The sequence below is a fragment of the Lycium barbarum genome, chromosome 2 (genome assembly GCF_019175385.1).
Source record: "Lycium barbarum isolate Lr01 chromosome 2, ASM1917538v2, whole genome shotgun sequence".
NCBI classification, from domain to species: domain Eukaryota; kingdom Viridiplantae; phylum Streptophyta; class Magnoliopsida; order Solanales; family Solanaceae; genus Lycium; species Lycium barbarum.
In genome coordinates, this window is record NC_083338.1 from 49,630,161 (window position 1) to 49,648,537 (window position 18,377).

Sequence of the window (18,377 nt, forward strand, 5' to 3'; positions counted from 1 at the left end):
AGACATAAGTTGAACATGGCAGAGGCAGCTGTGGAACGTCTAGCTAGAGCGGTCCTTAGAGTGGTATTTATGCATTAGCTGGTCAGCAGGATCTCGAGTCGTCACCTGATGTTGTTACAAATATATTATCAGTTTACTCCCATGATGTGTATGCATTGATAGGCCCTGTTTATACTTTATCATACATTACTCCTTTTATTGCTGGTAAGTTTGGGATAGAACCTGAGATTATTAGGCCTTTTAAGGTGTCTACACCATATGGAGACCCAGTGATAGCTAGATGAGTATACAATAATTGTGTAGTTATAGTCTGTAATAATCATACCGTAGCAGACTTGATTGAATTGGATATGGTAAACTTTGATGGGTATGTATTTGTTGGCTTCTTGTTATACTCACATTGATTGCAGAACAAAGATGAATTGATTTCAGTTTCCAGGAGAGTCAGTTCTGGAATGGAAAGGTAATATAACCTTAGTTGAGAGGTAGGTTTATTTCCTATCTCAAGGCAAGGAAGATGATCGCAAAGGGTTGTATTTATCACGTTGTTTGAGTCAAGAATGCAAAAGCAAAACCACCAACTCTTCAGTCTACTCCAGTGGTTAATTAATTCCCAGATGTATTTTTAGATGAACTCCCAGGCATTCGGCCATAGCGGGAGATTGACTTTGCTATCGTTGTGCTACCAAATACTCAGCCGATATTTATTCCCTCTTATAGGATGGCCTCTACTAAGTTGAAGGAATTGAAAGAGTAGTTGAAAGATTTGCTTGAGAAGGGCTTTATTAGGCCTAGTATGTCGTTGTGGGGAGCACCAGTATTATTTGTACGAAATAAATATGACTCATTGCCGATGTGTATAGATTACCGATAGCTGAATAAGGTAACGATAAATCTGCTCCCAAGGATTGACGATTTATTTGATCAGTTGTAGGGTCCCAAATGCTTTTTGAAGATAGACTTGAGGTCTGGATATTATCAAGTCAGGGTCAGACAGAAAGATATTCTGAAGATCACATTCAGGATCAGATATGGTCACTTCGAGTTTCTGGTGATGTCTTTTGGGTTGACTAATGCGCCAGCAGTATTTATGGGTTTGATGAACAGCATATTTAGACCCTTCTTAAATCTATTTGTGATTGTGTTTATCAATGATATTCTAGTCTAAGCATGCGAATCATTTACGTGTTGTGCCCAGGGTTCTTCAGGATAAGAGGTTATATGCGAAGTTCTCTAAATGTAAGTTTTGGTTAAACTCCTTGGCTTTCCTTGGACTTTTTGTATCAGGTGAAGTCATCAGGGTTGATACTCAGAAGATAGAGGCCATGAAGACTTGGCCTAGACCCACGACATCGACGGAGGTTCGTAGTTTTTTGGGGTTGGCAGGATATTACAGGAGATTTGTAAAGGGCTTCTCCTGTCTTTTAGGATCACTAACGAAGGTGACTCAGAAAGCAGCAAAGTTTCAGTGGACAGACGCTTGTGAGCGGAGTTTTCAGGAGTTGAAGACAAACTTACTTCAGCGTCAGTTTTGGCATTTCCAGAAGGATCAGAGGGTTATGCTATCTATTGTGACGCCTCGGGCATCGAATTGGGTTGTGTGTTGATGCAGTAGAGTAAGGTTATTGTGTATGCTTCGAGGAAAATGAGGAAGCATGAGAAGAACTATCTAACCCATGATTTGTAGTTAGCTACAGCGATTCATGCACTTAAGATTTAGAGACATTATTTATATGGTGTCCACGTTGATTTTTACACAGATCATAAGATCCTTCAGTATATTTTTAAGCAGAAAGAGTTGAATTTACGTCAGAAGCGACGGTTGGAGCTGTTGAAGGATCATGATGTGGATATTCTATACCATCCAGGAAAGGAGAATGTAGTAGCTGATGCCCTTAGCCACAAATCTATGAGTAGTTTGTCTTAATTGTGAGCAGAGAAAATGGAGTTGGCTCATAAGCTTCATCAGTTAGCTAGCCTATGAGTTCGATTATTGGACTCAGGCGATGCAGGAGTTACAGTTTAGGATACAGAGACATCATTTTTAGTAGCTGAGGTTAAGGAACACCATTATGAGGATCCTTCTTTGATTCAGTACAGGGAGATAACCCCACAGAAAAAGAAGCCATCCTTTGGGATTTTCGGAGATAGAGTTCTGAGGTATCGAGGTAGATTGTGCGTTCTGGCTATTGCAGGGTTACGTCAGCATATTATGGCAGAAGCTCATTATTCCCGCTACTCTATTCACCTAGGGTCGATGAAGATGTATCATGCTATCAGAGAGATTTACTGGTGGAATGGTATGAAGAAGGATATAGCAGAGTTCGTGACCCAATGCCCTACTTGTTAGCAGGTAACGCTTGAGCATCATAAGCCTGATTGATTGCTACAGGATATAGAGATTCCAACTTGGAAATAGGAGGCAATTAATATGGATTTCATTACAGGCTTACCTCGTTCCCAGCGCAGGTTTGATTCGATATACGTGATTGTTGATAGACTTACAAAGTCAGCACATTTTCTACTTGTCAGGACTACTTATTTCGCTCAGGATTACGCAAAGTTGTATATTAGGGAGATAGTGCAACTTCATGGTGTTCCAGTATCTATTATTTCAGATAGAGGTGCAGAGTTTACAACTAGCTTCTAGAGATGCTTCCAGAAGGGGTAGGGGACACAGGTGAACCTTAGTACAGCATTCCATCCGCAGATAGATGGGCAGGCTGAGCGTACTATTCAGACGCTTGAGGATATGCTACGAGCATGTGTGATAGACTTCGGATGTAGCCGGGATGATCATTTGTCTCTTATTGAGTTTACATATAATAATAGCTACCATTCCAGTATCCAGATGGCCCCGTATAAGGCCCTATATGAGCGGAAGTGTAGATCTCCTATCGAATGGTCCGAGTCGGAGAATCAAGGTTGATAGGGCCTGATTTGGTCCAACAAGTGGTGGAAAAGGTTAAGTTCATTCAAGAAAGGTTATTAGTAGCTCATAGTTTCCAAAAGTCATATGTAGATAATAGACGACGAGACTTAGAGTTCCAGGTAGATGACTGGTTGTTTCTGAAGGTGTCGCCTATGAAAGGTGTCATGATATTCGGTAAAAAGGTCAAGCTTAGCCCTAGATACATTAGCCCTTACAGGATTATGCGTAGAGTAGGCTGAGTAGCCTATGAGTTAGACCTACCTTTATATTTGGAGTCTGTACATACGGTCTTCCATGCTCCGCAAGTGCATCAGAGATCCTTCCAGAGTTGTACTCGTGGATGATGTCCAAGTTACGGAGTAGTTATGCTACAAGGAAGTCCCTGTTGCTATTCTAGATCGCTAGGTTCGTAGGTTACGAATACTCTGGAGAAATAAGAATATAGAGGAGATGACTTGGGATATGAAGTCTAGATATCCTCATTTTTTTTTCGATCCCAGAGCAGGCTCAGGCTACGATACCATCATCCTCATGTATGTATTATATTATCAGTTACTTTGGTTGATCGTGTGAATCCAGTGTTGTTATTGATTGTTATCGCCTTGTGTGGCATTGCACTATGTTGTTGGGCTGTGTAGTAGGTTGGTAGTAGTACAGTTACTGAGGAGACTCTGCCGAAATTTCCATAGGCTTACGAATGTTTCTAAGGGGGGAAGGATGTTACACCTGGTAAAATTTCGCGTCGTTTATGTCGTAAGTAAACTAATATGAGTCGAAGGTAGTATGAAGTTTCTAAAACATTGCGGAATGTTGTATATGAGTTATAAGTGGGTACCTAAAGGTTTGGGATCATACGAGTTGAAGAAGATACGTTTCGACGAAGTTCGGGAAGTGTAAGGCATGATCTGCATCATAGATGGCCATCTGCGTCACAGATCGTGGTTGCATGTGAGAGCCCAGTGATGAGGAAGTTTCTAGAAATTTCTAGAAATGATCTGTGAGGTCATCTGCGGCCGTAGATGAGCATCTGCGACGCAGATGCCAACGCAGATCAAAGTCGATGGCAGTCTTTTTTTATATATATTCTGTATTCTCCTCATTTTATCTCATGTTCCTCATTTCCCCTGACCTCAAACACCTCTAGAAACCCTCTCCAATAGAACTAACCAATCCCTAAGTGAAATCAAGGATCTAAAAGAAAATATCTAGTGCCTAAAGTTTCCAAAGTGTTGTTGAAGCTTATTTCTCCTCTTTGTAGTAGTTTTGGAGGATACTTCAAGGTGAGGTAATCTTGGAATTGAAGTGTTCTTGAGTTCTTGAGGTAATATTCCATCTTATTTCATGTTTATGAGTTTATATGATGGTTATACTAGATTTACAGGGAAATAAGATGGAGGAAAGGTTCAAATATGAACTTGAGTTTATGTTGAGTTGTATCTATTTTGAGCCATGAGTGTTAATGTGTTTTTGAGATAAAATCTTATTGTATGAATAGTAGTTGATGTTGAGATTGTGTTGAGGTTGTTATACTTGGTATATTTGAAAGAAGAAGGTGTATAAGTGTCGTATGCGAAGTGTATATCAGACTGTTAATGATATGAGTTTAAAGAGTATCATATGAGGTTATTGTGTTGATTGTTGGATGTTGGATGTGTTGTGATGGTTAAGGAATAGGGGAAATGCTGCCCGTTTCATTTTAGAATCGATTTATCGTTTGATATATGTGATATACTAGTAACATCTAAGCTTGTGATTGCCTTCCTTGTTATAGGAATGGCGTACTAGTTCGACGACTTCGTTGTGGGATTGTGTTGATGACTTGAGGTATGTTAAGACTAACTTTATTTCTTTTGGCGTGATCCATATGAACAAAATGCAAACGTAACGCTACTCCATAATGATTCTGTTCCTAGCAGCTAGGGATGTTCTATGTTAATTCATGTTCTGGTAATGTTGTTCTTAGCAAGCTCCTCTTCAGATTTAGTGTGGTTCATAGAGTCACTTGTTGATGAAAGTGTTATCTCATAACGATGTTCGGAGGTGTAACGACCTTATGTCACTCTGATATATATATATATATATACACTATGACCCCACAGGTGTTATATATGCGTATACTTATGTTATATCTATATGGGTTATGGGGAAGGTCACGGTATTATATACGCACTACCACCTGATGAGCTGGTCATTTGATAATGATTATGCCCACAGAGGCCGATATGATATGACGGGATGCCCACAGAGGCTTGACAGGCGTTATATATGCATATATATAGTACTTATGCATATTATTGGCCCTCAGAGGCAGTTCAGATATATAGGTTGCATTCCTTTTATCCGATGTACTTTCATGTTTTCTTTATGTTACTTTCATGCCTTACATACTCAGTACTTTGTTCGTATTGATGCCCCTTTCACCTAGGGGACGCATTCCATGCCCGCATGTTCAGATAGATAGGGTGACGGTCCGCATCAGTAAACTGCCATTCAGCTGATATTGGAGCACTCCACTTATCCCGGAGCTGCTATCATATTTTGGTACATTATATTTTTGTTGTACATATGGGTATGGCGGGGCCCTGTCCCAACCTTATCATGTTATGCACTCTAGTAGAGGCTTGTAGACAGTTGTGGTACAATTAGACGTCATATGGTCCCCTCGGCTATATTTTGTTGTATAGTTGTCTATGATGGCCTTGTCGACTTATACAGTTTTGTCCAGCATGGTTATATACGTATACCCTTTTGGGCTCACTCCTTTTCGGTATGGTTCTCTTATGATCTAGCAAGTTTCCATCTGATGACCCTCGTGGTCCACTCTTGTTTATGATTATGATAGGTAAGCATGACTAGCGGCGCTCGGCAGGTAGGGCTCAGGTGCCCATCATGGCCCCTCGGCTTGGATCGTGACAACGCAGGTCCAACTTACTGAAGACATGACCTTAGATAGGAGGTCATGCAGGACACGAATTTTGGTAGAAGATTAGTAGGTAGTTGAGCGTTGTTCTACTTATCCTTTCATATTTATTTGTGGTAGTTATGGCTCTTTTTTTCTCAGACAACTTTTTCATGCTTTTTATAGTTCTAGTCTCTACGTACGTGCGTTGCACGAATATTCCAAGCCATGTATAACATAATTTGTACAAAAGATAGTAAAATTAAATATATTTATAATGCAATCCACACTGAAACTCTTACTGTAGTCAATAGTTGCTAGAATAAACCACTCTGATTTCCAAAGCTTGGATGCTACTCTGAGGCAGCCGTGCTCCCTTATTTGAGCTGACTTCTTTTATATCTGAACTCGCTGAGTTATATACATAAGAGTCTAGGGGTGTACAAAGTAAACCGACGAATCGCACCAAATCGATAAATCGAGTCAAACCGAGAAAAAAAACTCGACTAGTGGTTTGGTTTGACTTGGTTTGGTTTGGTGTTGGAAAAAAAAAAACCGACCATAATTGGTTTGGTTTAGCTAAAAAAAGTCAAACCGAACCAAACCAACCCGACATTACTTGTATTCAATTTTTAAAATATTTTATACATAAAAATATTTATTTGTAAAGTATTTTATAAATATTTCTTAATTGTTTTCGTAGTTTTTCATCTATTATCATATTATTCAAGCTTGAACTTAGGATTTTGAATGTGAATAAGTTTTATATCCTATGGATGTTAGTAACTCATATAAAGTACAAACCAAAACCAACTCAACACTAATACTAACAAAAGAAATTCAATTTACCCATAGAAATGACAATAATGTTGGATATCTATTCTTTAGTTTTGCATAATTGGTTTAGAGAGTGAAAATACATAACTTAAGTTTTTTTTTCTTGTCATGTAATTGATACTTATTAGCCGTACTTATTTTAGCATGACTTAGTATTTTTAGATTATGGTCATTTTCTTTATGGCTTATTAATTAGCACTATTTATTTTAACCGATTTTATTATCTTTTGTTGAATATTTTAATACAATGTCATCACTCTTCTCACATTTTGTGTTATTTTCTTATGAAACACCTTAATTACATAGTTGCATCTTACTAGGACTAAAGAAATATTTGAAGTAAAAGTTATATGTTTTGTATCAAGACTATTCCGAAAAAAAAAACCCGAATAACTCGCGAAAACCGAATAACCCGAGAAAACCCGAAGTTGAAAAACCCGAATTTTATTGGTTTGGTTTAATGTATAAATTTAAAAACCCGAAGCAATTGGTTTGGTTTAGTGTTTAAAAAATCCGAACCAATCCGATCCATGTACACCCCTACATAAGACCAATCTTTGAGAGAAAATTCATGTAATGAAATCATATTACCTATAGAAACATGAATATAAGTCGTATAGTGTGGATGGCGACATACATTAGATACATATGTGTTACCTAGTTTAGGCAATCCAACAACAAAAACTTAATACCAAAATTTAAGTAAAATAAGAGGATGGCGATATCAAACTATAATTTTAAGCTTTACATATTTTTTCCTTGTAAATGATTGACATTGTCAGTTGGCGTCATAACCATCATTCTTCACATGAGACTTGGGTTCATGTTCTTTTTTCCTCCTACAATTGATGATGATTTAATGAGATTAGATAATTTAAGGAACCTTACTGGACATAGATGACTTTGATGTTGCTGTGGAGCAACCTGAATTCATGCTTCAAACGAAAATGAAGTTTGTAGTAAATTGAAATAGGATTAGGACTACGTTCTTAGAGATATACTTTGGATTGAAATAAAACACCAATAATATAATAATTTTAAAGTAGCAGAATTTCACATTACCTTGTCTAGTATTATTGTCCAAGTTGAACTACATTGACGTAGTTGCCTGAATGGTTAGAAATTATAATCCCCAAGCAAATGGTTCTCTTTATTTATTTCTACTGAATTTTCTTGGAAAAGAATGATTAGGAAATTAAAGGGGTCCATTCATAATATGCATTTTATCGTTTACCTTTTTTCTTAATATATAATTATAATTTGAACTCTTTATCGGTTAGTCTCCAAAAGGATTGAAACTTGTGAAGAAGAGTTCCAATAAACTTCAATTTGTCAAATGTGATACGAATCCATGTGGAAAGGAATTTGAGTGGTTAGAATATTAGGCAAAATCGATCTCAAATATGACAATTTTATCCTCTACGGAATTGTTTCTTTAAAGTAGTAGTATTTTACCGTTTGAAGAATATAAAAGTCCATCAATATTTTGAGGATATTTTAATCGATCAATATTTAGTGTTTTAATCATTAAAAAATATGACTAGACAAATATTTAATCGTGCATAGAACATTGTTGAGAAGTAAAATCCAATAATAATAATTTTCCTCATCTTACCTTGCTAGACGTAATTTGTGAAGCGCATGGATTTGAATAAAAAAATCCTCAATTTTACTTTGTCATGTGACAATTTATACAAATTAAGTTACTAAAAGCTCCAACTCTTTCCTATTAAAATTGAAACTCCAAACAAAAATTAAAAGAAACCATCAAAGATAAATGAGTCCAAGTCAATACAAATTTGCCTAATATAATTGCCGTAAGTTTCTTTCAAATAAGAATATTAGTTGGCTTTAAAGTCTTAATAGGGAATTAGCTGTTTGAAACTAACAAATAAGAATTATTCACTATCATTTAATAGCATCACTACAAGAAAACAATATGAATTTGTAATCTTTTTTATCCCACATAATACATGTCATCTCACGAATGAGAGATTTAAACTCCACCCCAAATTCAATCCTAAGTATCTAAAAAGAATAGGATATAATTATTTTCATAATCCTTCTGCAACTAAACCGCACAATCCAAATGACTCTGTATGAGCTATTTTATATTATTTTGCTTAAAATATTTATTATGTGAGGGGAAGGAAAAGGAAAAAGATGCTAATAGTGGAATTTAAACTCATGAAATATGAAAATACTCAGCAATAAGTAGACAGCCACGCGAAAGATCTTACATAGTTTTCCAGTTTCCTTTCAATATTCTCCCTTTATCAATTATATTTCATACATGAATACTTAACCTAAAAATATAATAATGCATCACCAATAAATAATCTTCAATCATGTAATTTAGAATCAAGAGGATACTATTTTTATCAAACTGGTATGTTAATTCAAAACTAAAAGGTTTTCCAGCCGAATTTATAAATTTGGTTATTATCATTGTGTTATTAATATTTTCTAGAGAAGCACGATTTATAGGCACGGTAGACCTTCTTTAAAGATCGATCTTTTGCACAATATGTCAGATAAAATGTATAACTTGGTACATTCAATGTGATTATTCCGGGATTCTTTGCTGCAGTAATATGTTCTTGCTCCTGTCTTTGACAGAGCAAAAGAAACTTCTGGAAAAAAAAAATAGTATCCAATAATGCAAACACGCAAGAAAATAATTAAATTCCAACATTACCTTAGACATTGATGTTTGTGCAGTCAAACCAATGAGTTAGCAACAATCGCTTAATATATTCTGTACAGTCTATTATTGATTTTTTGAACTTCTTGCTGGCATCTAAAACCTTCAAATTAATGAGGAAGACAGGGTAAAAGTAAGCGAACTGAAAAACCAATATCACGGGCACAAAACAATAATAAACTACAAAAAGCATCAACAAGAGCCTAAATCCAGCAATTAAAGATATAAATATGAATTCTATCTCCCAAAATAGCTAAAATCATAAATCTAGCAGTTCTTTATAATTTAGCATAGTTTCTTTCACAATCATCTATGCAGAAGATTTGTACCTTGTTTTTCTAGTTGGACCTTTTTTATAGTTTGCACAAATAGAGAGTATCCTGGTATTCTTAACTTAGGATTCCAACTAAGATTGATTTTATTGAATACTAATAATTGTATAATTAGTTCTAATTTGGCCGGATTAGGAGAACGTAGTTAAACTCAAAGTCAATTTTATATGTGGAATTAATCTTTTAGGCAAAAGATCTAAATTTTATTCAAAATATTTTCATCGTTCAACATTTAATGAAAATTATTTGTGCTTTAAATATATATAGATTTTGTCATGGCTTTTTAATCTACCTTCCCCAGTGCTTTAAATATATATAGATTTTGTCATGGCTTTTTAATCTACCTTCCCCAGACACATTTTGTGCCGTTGTTGTGTCATCGTTGCTTGTGCTGCATGTTTGAGCTGTTTTTGTGGGAAAAAACTAATTTCCTAAATTTTCAAACTCAATTTTCCAAGTCTTCCAATAGAATTCGATTCTACTTGGTTTTAAAAGACTTTAATTGTTGATTGATTTATGTATCACATTCCAATCACCCACAGTTGGGAATTAATGATTGGCTCTAAAGATTTTGAATTTGTTCATAATGATCAAATTCTATCTGGTCTTGTTTCCACCTTTCCGGTCATTCTCGATACTATTTTCGTGTAATCCTGTTGGGTAAGGGAGAATTAGCAATATGAGAAATTATATAGAAGATTTATTTATGTCCTGTCACTCAACATCCACTGAAGCTGCAATTATACATTAAATTGCATATTCATACAGTGCCGAACCCTGAAAGGCTGCTGCTACTCCCACCAGGATTTCTAAATCCTTCAAGAATGAATACCTAAACTTTTACAAAAAATAAAGGCTTTCAAGCATTGCCACCAGATAGTGTTGGTTCATCTGGCAGGGGCAGTTCCTCTTATCAGTAGCCTTCATTCATTCACCTAGTATCCGTATCCTGAAAAGAAAATGAATCACGAATATCAGTTGACATGTTGAGCTTAGTGCGCTATAAATTGTCAAGCTGAAAGGAAATGTCAAGCAATGAAAGCAATTGTGAAATCAAATTCAAGGAGATACCTGAGTTGTCCATTGGGCTGCCAGCAACTGCTGGTTCAGGCTCCTTGATTTCAACAACCACACAATCGGACATCAAGAATGTCTTTGCCACAGATGCGGCGTGCTCTAGACAACATCTCACCACCTGAGCAGGGCACATAGACATGTCAGCTTACAGAAATAACAACGAACCAAGTAAAGAAAGATTAGCTGAGACATTTTCTGATGATTCATGTCATCAATCAACTAGTCTCTCAATTGTGGAAAACTACCCCGTGTTCTCCAAAACCTTCCAACCAAACACTTCTACGCACCCCAAACAGGATTAGAAAAGTAAAAGACACACGAAAAGAGCAAAATACATCTGTGATTTCATGTGCTTATTGCCTTTACTGAGGCTTCAAGTCATGATCAGCTTTGACACGTGTCAGAGAGCAGACAATTCCAGACAGATATCTGAACTCTGATTTCAAACCACAATTCACCTTGACAAGTCCCAGACAGCAGATGATTACTCCATCTGTTTCAATTTACTCGTCTTACTTTCCTTCTTAATTTGTTTAAAAAAGAATTTCTCTTTCCTTTTAGCAACATTTAATTTCAACTTTCCATATAACATGTTTAAGATCACAAGATTAAAAGGCATTTTTGTACATTCCACACGCTTAATTTAAGACCACAAGATTCAAAAGTCTTTACTTTCTTAAACTCCATGCCAAAATTGAAACGGTTGGGAGTATAAATTAATTTCTGGTGAACCACAACCATGAGCTATATGTCAAGTTTCTGTACAAACTATAGTATCCCTATAATATAGCCTAAATCTATAATCCAAACTCATGTTAAGGCTCAATTTTCAAGGACACTTTTGAATATTTTTAGACACACCCCTAGGAACCAAGACGGACAACTGCAAGGAGAACCGTCACAACCCCCACACCAAATCCATTCAGGGGATCCCTCGGAAACACAGCATATAGCCATATGTGTTAGGCCACATTCTCAGTGACTCATAATGCAAATCTAGAAAATCTTACCTTTGTTGGATCAATGATGCCAGCAGCCATTAAGTCTTCATATTGGCCAGTTGCAGCATTGTATCCAAATTTTACATTGTCACTTGAGAGCACCTGAAAGGCAAATAAGAATTTTAAATATGAAAATTAAAAAAATTAAAAACCAATCAACAATGTTAATACAAAAGTAACTCAAGCACAATGCTTTTTCCAGGGGTAACATTATGGTCCATTGTTTTTCCCTTAATCACCAAAGCATATATATATGTACCTTCTCACTGACAACGCTTCCATTAACACCAGCATTTTTAGCAATCAATTTCAATGGGTAGCTCAATGCTCTTTTGACAATATCAGCTCCAACCTGCAAGTAAAATAAATGATATTACAATGACTGTCAATTGGTTTTGAACCCCTAGACAAGTTTCTTTTTAGTTTTATGTCTCTTTGCAAGAGATTTTTATTTTTAAAGATAAAAGAGTTTGAAAAAAGCACACGAGATCTTTGCGGATCATTTTCTTCTGTACAAATTTTAAAAGAAATGTTAACGCATTTCCTCAACGACTGCCTATGAACCCACAACAAAATGAAAGAACTTCAAACTGCCACAAACTTGCCTTCTCCTCATCATTTGCAAGGGTCTCCTTGATGGCATCAACTTTGGCAGCCAGTCTGAGGAGTGTGCAGCCTCCTCCAACAACAATACCTTCCTCAACAGCTGCCTGAAAGCAAGAGCAAACATCATCAGAACTTGGATCCTCATGTTGCAAGTCATTCATCAAAACATTTAAAATTATAGGACAGAGACCTAATTAAATGACTCCAAAACCAGCTTTACCTTTGTTGCATTGAGAGCATCTTCCACTCTAAGTTTCTTCTCTTTCAACTCAGTTTCAGTTTGTGCTCCGACCTTCAACATTCAATTAAAGCATCAACAAAGTTTAGCTATACTTTATACCAACTCAACAAACCAAAATTCTTAATATTGGACTGGAAGTTACCTGTATGACAGCCACACCTCCTGATAATTTAGCAATTCTTTCTTGAAGTTTTTCCTTTTCATAATCTTGATCTGCAGCCTGCTTGGAATTCCCAAACTATATGAAACTGAATTGTGACAAGCAATGTTACCAAAATACCAAACAAACACTCACCTCTATCAGGTTTTTAATCTGTGCAACACGCTTATTGACTGCTTCCTGAGTGCTACCATCACCAACAATTGTAGTGGAATCCTTAGATAGCACCACTTTAGCAGCAAGGCCTAGAACTTCCTTGTCAGCCTTGTCTAAGGTGAGGCCTAGTTCCTCCCTAATCACAGTGCCTACAGATTACAGGGACAAATTAATGTTAGCTATCACCATCTCCAGTTTTGGGTTATCAGGAGTTCCAACAGGTACAAGGATCAGAAGTGAAGATGCAGAATTGAAACAACTAGGCTACCTCCGGTAAGGGTTGCTATGTCATCAAGATATTGGCTTTTTCGCTCACCAAAACCAGGAGCTTTAAGTGCGGCAACCTTTAAGGCACCTCTAAGCTTATTGACAACAAGTGTTGCCAGAGCTTCTTGCTCAATATCTTCAGCAATAATTAAAATTGGGTAACCATTTCTGATAGCATCTTCCAGGACATTAACAAGATCTCTTGCATTTGTTATCTTTTTATCAACCAGTAGTAACTGCATTTCAGAATGCCTAAATCAGTAATAGGCACACTATGCATTCAAAGAGGCACATGAACAAACATCTTAAGCTTTACAATCGAAGACTAGAAAGCAGACTCCCACCTTACAGTTCTCATATTCAACGGTCATTTTCTCACTATCAGTAACAAAGTAAGGAGAGATGTAACCACGGTCGAATTGCATTCCTTCAACCACACGGAGACTGTTTTCAGCACTTTTTCCCTCTTCTAGTGTCACAACACCTTTTCTTCCAACCTTGCTCATGGCTTCAGCAATCATACTCCCTACTTCATAGTTGTTCCCAGCACTTACTGCAGCCACGTCTGCTAGTTCATTGTCTTCCACCTGAAACACAGACTTGGTCGGTACATCTCATCCACCAAAAAATAGCATATTGAGACACAGCCTACTACCTAACAGCACAAAACTAAAACATCGAGATCATTGCATTCAATCTAAAGACCCATTGATGAATATAATTACCTCTTTGGACATTTTCTTCAACTCAGCTACTAATGCTTTTGCAGTCTTCTCAATTCCTCTGGTGATCAGGACAGGGTTTGCACCAGCTGCAACCACCTGCTTACACAATCTTAGTTGGTAAGGAAAATATTATAGAAGATTTAACACATTGAAACATGTCAGCACCATATGGATTTCAAAATATACCTTGACACCTTCAGCAATAAGGCCCTGGGCTAGCACAACAGATGTTGTAGTCCCATCCCCAGCCAGGTCATTGGTTTTGGCAGCAGCTTGTCTCACTAGTTTCGCACCGATGTTTTCTACTGCATCCTCTAATTCAACCTAATAGAAATGATAAGAGCAATTTGATAGTACTAGCAACGAGTCAAACACACACGAGCAATGAAGAATACAAGGACATTCTTCAGTTATCTGAAAGTCAACATAAGGTTTTACATGAATAAAAAACATAGAGATTGAAACAGCTAGAGTGTAATAAAGTGTCAAGTGTTAAAATTAACACACCTCTCTGGCGACGGTAACTCCATCATTAACGATTTTTGGAGCACCATACTTGCTCTCGAGGACAACATTTCTTCCTTTTGGGCCAAGAGTAACTCCAACTAGATCAGCAAGTTTGTTCACACCAATCTATGACATCAAGCAAATCAAGCATTCAACAACGCGTACAACAAATGAGTATATGCAATAAAGCTAGTTGATAATTTTAGTCAAATATCACCTGCAGCTTCTTGATAGCTGACCCATCCTTGTTGAAGTACAACTCCTTCGCTGCAGCCGAAATTTTCGGACTGCGGTTCTTTCTTAGTACAACATTTCTTTTGCTCCCGAAAGAGGTGGAAGATATATTAGCAACAGACGAAAGCTTGTTTGAAGAAGTGCTGGGAGCAGCCAAGGGTCCTGCTGAGGACATACCAGCAAAAGTAGATGCCATCTATCCCTAAAAAAAATCATTATATGATTAGACAACAAACAAACAAAATTAACACCAACATATCCTAGTGAATACAGTATTCAACAGCACAGAAACTAGTCTAGATTCAGAAATACCAAACAATGAGCTTGGCTATGAAATTGTACTATGGGAATCAAAGATGAAAGAGCAGTCTCCAGGGGAGGTTAGTCTTGTCATGTTTGTGTCTTTCTTTTTGATGATCATTTTCTAAATAGGAAAATATCCTTATTTATATTGCTCTACGTTTAGGGCACCATTGACATCCCCCAAAAGTATCCTGTCCCAGAGTGTGATATATGGTTCATCAAGTTTTGCTGTGATTCTATAGCTGCTGCTTTGTAATCGAAATCACATAAAATCTTGATGAACCATATATCACACTACAGGATACTTTAGGAGGATGTCAACAGTGCTAGAGCAATATAAATAAGGAAATTTTCCTATTTATAGAATTTCATTGTCAACACTCTTGAGTGTTTCCAACAAGTGAATCAGTTGAGTGACTAAACAAATACTCATCAACCATACAAATCTATAACCGCAATGAAACAAAAAAAACTAATAATAGCACTCTTAGCGAACTCATCCTTCCTCACATATATGCATTCCCTCTTTGTGGTTGCAAAATATGAACCAATCAATACATCTCCTTATCCTTAATAGAAACACTTTTTTTGGGTTCAACTTTTTTTATCATACAAATTAAAGAAAAGCTTCAGAAAGACTGTTACTCATAGAGAACTCATCCTACCTCACCTATATACATTCTTTTTCTTTATCATTACAAACCAATAAATACAAAGTCCCAGTAAATTACATCTCCTTATCCTAATAAAAATCCTTCTTATCTTACATTTGTCCAACCTTAATAATTATCCAAATCAAAGAAAAACTTCAGAAATAAAAAAAAAAACTAACTTTTTTGTGGTCGTTGCAAAATATCAACCAATAAATACAAAAGCCCAGTAAATTATATCTCCTTATCCTAATACAAACACTTCTTAACTTAAATTAGGTCCAACAGTTATTATCCAAATTAAGGAAAAACTTCAAAAAATAAAAAATTAATTAAGTAGCAACAAAGAGTGCCGGAGCTACATCTCCGATAGAATCCAGTAACTTTGGCTCAAATCTGATATTAGTATTTAATAATCCACTAAATACATATAAATAACTTATCAACAACCAAAGTAAGCTGCTTTTTCTATAATTCAGAACTCATAAACTCAAAATCCTATCTCCGCTCCGCCTCTAAGTCAACAAAAACCAAATTGTACAAAAAAAAGCCATTATTATTGCTAGTAGTACTATAAGTAAAAAGTCACCAAGAATAGCAAAGACATACAACAACATAGCCAGTGTAATCCCACAAGTGGGGTCTGGGGAGAGTAGTATATGCGCAGGCCTTACCCTACCTCGTGGAGGCAGAGAGGTCGTAGCAAATAAAAGTAGTTATGAGGAAAAAATACAACAGTGAATAAAACAGGACAATTAATAAGGAAAACAGTACAGAGCAAGAACACGACATAGATCCAAATTAAGGAAACAAGACACGAATAACAAAAGAAAATGCTACTATTATCTCAACAACAATAAGTAACAACCACCAAGAATAGAAGAGTTCAGAAATTTGTTGGGCGGAGTTTACCTTGAAAAAATGAGTGGAGAGTAGGGTTTTACTATAGTATAGCGGAAGAAGTAGGTGAAGTGTGGTTTATCTTCTTCTTTTTTTCTTGGAGAAATGAAAATGCTGTGTAGATACGATTAGGTTATATAATGAAACCAAACCAAAAGGGTATGAAAGAGTCTTGAACAGACGGTCATTGTTGATCTTGAACCTTCTAATCAATCTCAGCCGTTGAATGTTTTGCACCTACGTCCTTAACATTCACAAACTGTTGTTTTGTTTGTCCTCTTTTGGAATACTCTAGAAGTTTTTGTATCACAATTATTTACTCATATCCCCCCTTATACAATGTGAAAAGTTGCAATTTGGTTCTCTTAATTTTGAACTTGCGTTGTTATCCATCGATTTGGAATCTAAAATTTTAACTTAACAACGTCAAAATCAATGCAACCTACCTATAAAACAGTGTTAAAATGGAGATCATCGCAAATTTGTAGCTTTTTTCAACTCCTTTTTGACTAAAAAATATATGTTTGGTTATGCATGATAGTGTCATGAAATGATGTTGCGGCAAGCAAAGGGAGCGGCACAATTTTGTTGAGAAGTTAGGACTTGTTAATTTTACAGTTTAATTCCTATTTTAGACTAGTTTTCATTTAAGTCTTCAAAGTTCTAGAATGTGTTAGTATATAAAAACCTATGTAATTGTGGGATATATTTAAAGAAAATATTATTTTCTTGTCTCTATTTCTCTTTCTCTCCCTCTCCTTTTCCGTCTCTTCTTCTTTCTTTCTCTAATTTCTTGATTGTTCAGTTCACCTGAGCTTTTCATATTGTAACAAATTATATTAGAGGCAAAGATTCTCGACTTACATTTTGCTGCCATGACTAATTTTCAAGTTTAGCAATAATGAGCCATATCCATATGCCTATCACTATTCGAATGGTATTGTTAATTTTGTTGAATGTTAAAATGGATTTTAACCAAATCAATATTTGAAAGAAAAAAAAAGATGGTTATGTATGGTAGTTAATTTTTCACTCCAATTTGAAGTTGAGTTTTTCAAATTTGAAAAATTGATTCTAACCACTTTTCAAATAAAAAAAATTCCTCACAAAAAATAAACTTCAATCATTTTTTCAAGTGAAGTGCATGTTCAAATACAACTTCAATTTTTAAATATTGGTTTTTAACTTAACTTAGAATTCTTTTTTGCAAATATAACCAAATTCATGTCCAAATGCCTACTAAACCACTAAAGTCGTATTATTCGCCTTTTATCCAAATCAGTATTTGAAAAAAGAAGAAGATGGAACTCATTTCTGAATGTCAAACTCAAAATTTACCAAGGCAATTACGAAAATCAAACTTTAATTTTGGTTAACTGAAAATTATATCGTAACTACAGCGCAAACTACATATTTGTAAGAACATTGCTCCTTACTTGTTCGTTAGATATGTCCAGCACATCAATATTATAGTTTGATATGTATCTGCCAAACGTAGCTTCTGGAATGTCCGCCAAAACTGCATAATTGCAAACACTAGAGGAAATACCAAAATTTTAAGATAAATAAAATAGCTTTTCCTCGCCCTTTTTTTTGCCTTATTGTGCTCCATGTATGTGTGTCTGACATCAAGATTCCCCATAACTGCATTGATGACCTAAATTTAAAGATTAGTAAACTATAAGTTAGATGTCTGTGTTTAGTATGTGCATTACTTTTATGGAGTTTGAGGTAATATCAATTGGGATAAAATTGTGTTGTAAACCTATCTTAAGTCTGATAGCAAGTATTTTAGTAAGGGATGATTTTTATGAAACCAAGGATACAATTTTCAATATTGTTTCTG

The 18,377-nt window shown here is 35.9% G+C and overlaps 1 protein-coding gene across 1 annotated transcript; it reads right to left on the reverse strand.

Moving 5' to 3' along the window:
- Nucleotides 1–10,384: 10,384 nt before the first annotated feature.
- Nucleotides 10,385–16,701, reverse strand: LOC132626486 (ruBisCO large subunit-binding protein subunit beta, chloroplastic). The gene is made up of 15 exons (XM_060341394.1): nt 16,544–16,701; nt 14,662–14,880; nt 14,445–14,570; nt 14,124–14,261; nt 13,938–14,033; nt 13,557–13,799; nt 13,214–13,448; nt 12,925–13,094; nt 12,772–12,849; nt 12,609–12,680; nt 12,388–12,492; nt 12,042–12,134; nt 11,792–11,884; nt 10,776–10,899; nt 10,385–10,653 (listed from the first exon to the last, which is right to left on the reverse strand). The coding sequence occupies exons 2-15, from the start codon at nt 14,872–14,874 to the stop codon at nt 10,640–10,642; spliced, it is 1,800 nt and encodes a 599-aa protein (XP_060197377.1). The 5' UTR covers nt 14,875–14,880; nt 16,544–16,701; the 3' UTR covers nt 10,385–10,639.
- Nucleotides 16,702–18,377: the final 1,676 nt, after the last annotated feature.